Consider the following 6,584-nt stretch of genomic DNA (forward strand, 5'->3'; position numbering starts at 1 on the left):
TTTATTTATTTTAATTTGACGAGAGAGAGAAAGTGAGAAAGCAAGCCGCCAGCTCCGGGACTCAAACCAAGGTCAGCCATGTGGTAGCCCAGTGTCCTTAATCACCATGCCACCTGGTTGCACCCTTTTTTAATGCAGATTTAAGTATTAAAAGTGAGTAGAATAGTTCCTACTTATCTCCTGCCTTGCACAATTGAGGTTTTCACTAACAAACCCTAACACAAAAATAGGAGATTTCTTTTTCTGAGAAGAATAGGACAAAGAAGAGGAAGGACTCAGACTGGCTTTAGTCTTACTTCTTACTTTCTCAGGTCTTGTCTTTGGTATCTTTAAATTTAAAAGCTATTTCGCAGGCCAGCAGGTGGCATGGTGGTTAAGGGCACTGGACTCTCACATGGCCAACTGTGGTTCTAGGCCCAGACCTGGTGGCTTGCTTTCTCACTTCCCTTTCTCTCTCTTTCTCTGTCCCTCTCTAACCAAATTAAAATAAATAAAATTAAATAAAATAATTCTTGAAAAAATTATTTTCAAAAAAAGTAAAAAGGGTTATCAGAAGAGACATTTTGATTTTTCTGAGTCTATTAAAGCTTAGGTGGCTGGCTCCTTTTTTAATTGTTTATGCTTCTAATGTTTAAAGGGACAAGTTGTAGACTATGGGTTTAATGGGCTGCAGAATGGTTAAAATTTAACTTAGGGGACCAGCAGATGGCATAATGGTTACATCGCTGAACTTCCACATAGTCGAACATTGTTCAAGTTCTGGACCTGGGGGCTTAAAATTCACATTGGGTGGATGAGCATGCATGTCCAAAATCCCAAGAGGAGAATGGAGGAGAAGGCATGGCCATCCCCACAAGGGAGTAATTTCTCGCTGTCTCTCTGTTTATTCAGTAAGCACATGCACCCTATAGTAAAAATCTCTCTTACAAAAATATATTTTTTGATTTAGGGTCAGCCATTGGCATGGTGTATAAGGCATCCGGATCCCACATGGCTGACTGTGCAGTTGGAGTCCTGGAGCTGGTGTTTGAAAAACACACTGGGCACATGAGCACGCATGTGCAAAGAATAGAGAAGGGACTATGGCATGGCCATTTCCCCTGAGGTGGGTTCTCACTTTCTCCCTCTCTCTATCTCTCTCTGGTGAGCAAACTCATCCTATAGCAGGTCCTGTCAGCAAAAAAATTTTAAATTAAAGATGAGAACACTGAATCCTGTTCAAATGGCTTTTGGATTAAAGCAATGGAGTGACTTTTACCAGAACATAGCATACTTACTTGTGATAAAACATGCGAGCCATGCCCATTCTTTGCTTCTCCCCTCCTGACAGGACATCTTTCCAGTCCATAACAGCATCCCACCCTTAGAAAAAGAAAAAAAATTGTATGAATATGTATGTGTGTATTATAAATCACTTATTTAATTGTTACTGTTTCTACCCTGGAGAAGTGATTCTTGGAAAGTTCAAATTGTTAACTTGTAGAACCTGGTATTTTATAGAACATAAGCTTGGATAAACTAGAGAACCTCATGTATAAGCATTTTGTTTTGAGTCTGTATTCTTTTAATGGTAATAGTTTCTTATACTAAGAAATGATAAGATTTCCATACAAACACCTAAAAATATTGTTTCTTAGTAGCTTTATAAGATTGGATAAGTTTATTCTTATTTTGGAAGGAGGTGGGAAAAAAAGACCAATAAATTTGCATAGATAAATTATAAAATCTACAAAGAGTGAGATAGGAACTCATTTAAATGGCTCCTATGTGCCCAATACTCTATGTGAGTTTTCTCATTATGTATTCCATAGCCTTATGGGATAGATTTTATTTGCATGCATGCATTCATTCATTCATTTAATTTATTTATTACTTTTATCTACATTTGTTTTATGCTGACTTTATTCCCATGCCATAAGTTTTGTTTCTTCAGTTTCTTCTGGGATGTATTTTTCTTCTGTGTGACTTCCTCTTCCGGTTTTGGAGCGATTTGCTCCATTTCAGTGAGGATCATCTCAGTGTGGCAGGGGGAGCTCATGTATGGGTTAATCCATCCACGAGCTCTGTATACATGACTGCGCATCTTGGGTACCTTGTTCACCTGAATATCTGCTCAATGACCAGAGAATCTACATCCAACTCCCTAAGTTCAGCATTACTCTCTGCATTTTTAAGCATGTGCAGCAAAAATTCAGCATTCCTTTTGGGCCACTGACCTTGTGTCCAACCCCACTGTTTAGCCTAGGCACACCTACCAACTCCACCATTGTAATGACGGAATGGCACACACTGCTTCTGTAAAGTGACATCCTTCAGATACTTGGTGGCTTTTCATATATGCATACTCCTGATGGCCTGGGCAATTTCATGAGTGTTCTTAAAGTGAACATGAAGATTTAAACCTCATGATTTGCATGGCATTGTGGGGTTCTCTGGGTCAAGTGAATAGTGAACCACTGTCAAAGATCACCTGAGGCCACTTACGAGAAGAGTCTTACTTGCATTTTATAAGTGAGTAAATGAAAATGTAAGGAATAGTCGACATATCTAAGTTGACAGATATCTGAGTTAGAAATTTTTTTTTTTTTTAATTTGGCAGAGGGCACATGCATTCACTAGAGAGAAATGGAGAGAAAGGGAGAGGAAGAAAGTACCGCCCTGATGGGCCGTGGTCCCATTACAATCCTTTCTGACCCACTTCTCCATCCTGTTGGGATTTGGGGCACGTGCACATGTGCCCAGCATGCTTTTCAAGTTGCAGGATCCAAGACTTGAATCACAGTGGTGCCCATGTGGAATCTGGTCCCTTTAACCTGTAGACCATGGGGAGTGGCCCAGAAGTAGGATTTATATTTAGGCATATCTGATTTACAGCTTGTGTATGCTCTCTTCACATCTTAACTGCTGACTTTCTATTTGCTATTTATTCAAAAGGCATGGCTTCTATTTTTTAAAAATTAGATCTATACATGCTGATGTGAAAATGTTCCCAGAACTTTTTTTTGGAGAGGTTTTTTCGCTATAGGGTGCATGCGCTTGCCAGACAGACAGAGAGAGACAGAGACAGAAAGTGAGAAATCACCCCTCAGGGGGGATGGTCACACCGCAATCCCTTCTCCATTCTCCTCTTGGGATCTTGGGCACGCATGCACATGCGCCAGGCGTGAGTTTTAAGCCACCGGGTCCGGAACGCAGTCGACTATGTGGGAGTTCAGCGACATAGCCATTACGCTAACTGCTGGTCCCCCAGAACATTTCTTGTATGAAAGGCCAAGTGGCAGAACTATAAACATCATGGCTGCATTTCTGTACATAAACACATAAACATGCATATACACACACCACACAAGCACACATACGTCTCCGGAGTAGAATTATGAGACTTTTATTTTCTAAGTTACATTTTTATAACATTTAAATATTTTGTGATAAGTCTATCTTAATTTTGTAATTACATTTTAAAATGGTTACTTAAAAACAAAACCACAGTACAACTCCTAGAGAGCCTGATTGTCAAAGAAGAAAACAACTGCAAAAACTTGACAAACCCTCAGGGCAATATTTCCAGATCTTAAGTGTTTAGGTCTTAACTCTCCCATTTGGGGAAAAGTCCAAGCTCTTTGCCCTGTTCTTTCTCCCTCAGCTGAATTTTCACCATTATTAAAATTTCTAAATAAACTTGGTCAAAGGGAAAGGAAATAAGAAGTATAGGCTTCATCATATATGTGTTCTAGGGCTGCAGGAGTGCTGGGTGACCAGATTCAGCAATGTTGGTTCTTGTCTTACACTCATGAAGAATTAGAGACATGGACACAGAGTGGAGAGTAAAGTGGAGTTTATTAGGGAAGGAGTAAAAGCTTTCAATGTAGTAGAAAGGGCCCTGAATGTATTGCCAAAGAGGAACTGGGGGTGAGGGGTTTTTATCTAGCAGTCAGGGCAATGGGCTGGCTTTTTCATAAGAAGTGTGCCTTAGAAAATAGTTACATGGTAGTCTGAGTGATTTACTGTGCCATTCTTTGTGGGGTTCCAGACCATAGTGTTTTGTACTGCTTGTTAGGATATAGTTACTAAATAGAAATTTCTTGGTAAAATACAGTTACTAACTAGAAACTGTTGCCCTTAGCTACAGTTGCTTTCAGTATCATTGCAGCCAGCTTTTGGCTGTGAAAATTTAGCTACTGTGACTCCATCTCTACTTAGTCTGTGTGCTTGATATCTCTATCTCCTGCCTTATTAGTAAGGAGTCAAATTCTTTAGAGACATGTAAAAGAGTGTACATTTTACATTAATCAAACCATAGAGGGAAAACACAAAATTTCATTAAGAAGAAAAACACAGTGACTTATTTCAGGGCCCTTACCCTATCTACCTATAAATGGAGTCTAATTTTTATATCACTGGGTATCTGAAAAAGTAGCAGGCCAGAAAGAAAATAAGAACTTTTCTTTGACATACAAACATTCAGAGCCTTCAATAGAATATTATGTTGACTTTTGACTTTTAAATGTGGAGTTTTATTTCCTTTTACTTGCCATAGGGCATGTGCACTCACCTGTGAGAGACTGAGTGAGGGCAAGTAAGAAATCAACCCCGCATACACACACCAGCGGGTAGGGCCACACCACGATCCCTTCTCCTTCATTCTTCCCTAAGGATTTTGGGCACCGACACACACATGTCCAGTGCATTTTTCAAGCCACCGGTCCAGGGACTTGAATTACAGAGCTGACCATGTGGGATCCAATACCTTAACCTCCACACCACCTACTGGCCTGTAGCTTTATTTCTTAACATCTTCCATTAAAGTTTTTTTATTAAAAGGCACGCTGCATTTTTTTTTTTTTTTTTGAGAGGATTTTGCTACAGGGCATGTGCACTCGCCAGAGAGACAGAGATATAGAAAGGGAGAAATCATCCCCCAGGGGGAATGGCTATGCTGCAATCCCTTCTCTTCCATTCTCCTCTCGGGATCTTGGGCACGCAGGCACAAGCGCCTGGAGTGAGTTTTAAGCCACCGGGTCCGGGACGCAAACCACAGTCGACTACGTGGGAGTCCAGCGACATAGCCATTACGCTAACTGCTGGTTCTCAAGGCATGCTGCATTTTTAAAAATTTATAAGTATAAGGAAGAAACTAAAAACAGTGGTTACTGTTAAGATTGACTCCTGAATGACCTATAGGTAATTTCCCATCAAAGAATAGAAGATGGTTGTAACGACCTTTGGACAGAATCCTCCAGGAAGAGCCCTTCCTTCCTGGCAGTCAAAATCCATAGATGGGCCAATAAGGTCCCAGTGGCAAGTAAACTGATCAAAGTATCTGCTCTTTTAGCGACCTTACCCCTCCACCTCTCCCATGTAAATGCATCATTCTCCTTGGTAGGGCGGGCTGAAGCACCTCCAGCTTCACACTTCAGGGTGCTCTTTCTCTCAATAAACTTTCCTTTTGCTCTTGAGATTGTGCCCCCCAAGTCTTTCTCTGAACCCTAACAGTTACTAATTAAGGAATAGGCCATAACTGCATGGAAGGAAAAAAACAAAAAAATTTTTTTTCTCTTTTTTAGGTTTTGTTATAGTACGCATGTGCTCGCCAGAGAGAAAGGCAGAGAGAGCGAGGAAAAGTGAGAAAGGGAGGACGGTCACTCTGCAATCCCTTCTCCATTCTCTTCTTGGGATTTTGGACACACACACACACACACACACACACACACACACACACACAGCACCTGGAATGTTTCTTAAGCCCCTGGGTCTGAGATTTTTTTTTAGAGGTTTCTGCTATAGGGCACGTGCACTGGCCAGACAGACAGAGAGAGACAGAGACAGAAAGCGAGAAATCACCCCCCAGGGGGGATGGTCAAACCGCAATCCCTTCTTCTCCATTCTCCTCTCGGGATCTTGGGCACGCACGCACGCACACGTGCCTGGCATGAGTTTTAAGCCACTGGGTCCGGTACTCGAACTGCAGTCAACTACATGGGAGTCCAGTGACTTAGCCATTATGCTAACTGCTGGTCCTAAGTCTTCACTGATTTCTCACTGACACCTTCAATGCCACTCTCCAGTGGGGACCATTGCTCATTTTCCTGAGTAAACACCCAGAAATGATCTATTTAAAACCATATTCTAATAATTTTATATTATGAAAAAAAATCCCAAAATGCCATCTGATTTTAAGTTCTGGCTTCCAGGAAACACTTTTGCAATGAAATGTCCCTATCATTTAATTTTAAAGCAATAATTAAATATAAATAAAGATCTGAAAAATAGATCCAAATTGCTACACAGTGGAGAAATATTCTGGAATTTTTAAAAGAATATTTCCCCCTTGCCTACTGAGAATAAAAGTATTTGGGTCAAAGGGAACTTTCAACTTTCACATATTGAAAAAAAGTTATACTGTTATTATATTAAATCCAAATGGGCTTGAGGCAATATTGCATGATCACAGAACACATAAATCAAAACTCTGAGTCATAATGTTGTCTCTGATGCTGATTTGGTGAGCTCAGTCTGCTAAGAGGAGAATATTTTTCTGTTTCCTAAAGCATGAGCTGCTTTAGTTCGTGTCCGTTAACTCCTCT

The 6,584-nt window shown here is 40.5% G+C and overlaps 1 protein-coding gene across 1 annotated transcript in view; it reads right to left on the bottom strand.

Annotated features, from left to right (window-relative positions):
• Positions 1–6,584, bottom strand: part of ABCD2 (ATP binding cassette subfamily D member 2) — a 71,974-nt gene that overhangs the window by 15,980 nt on the left and 49,410 nt on the right. Inside the window, exon 8 of the mRNA XM_006168093.2 lies at positions 1,278–1,362. Coding sequence (XP_006168155.1) covers positions 1,278–1,362 — 85 coding nt within the window. The remainder of the gene's footprint in view (positions 1–1,277; positions 1,363–6,584) is intronic.

Source organism: Tupaia chinensis, unplaced genomic scaffold (genome assembly GCF_000334495.1).
Source record: "Tupaia chinensis unplaced genomic scaffold, TupChi_1.0 Scaffold145519_1, whole genome shotgun sequence".
Classification (NCBI taxonomy): Eukaryota; Metazoa; Chordata; class Mammalia; order Scandentia; family Tupaiidae; genus Tupaia; species Tupaia belangeri.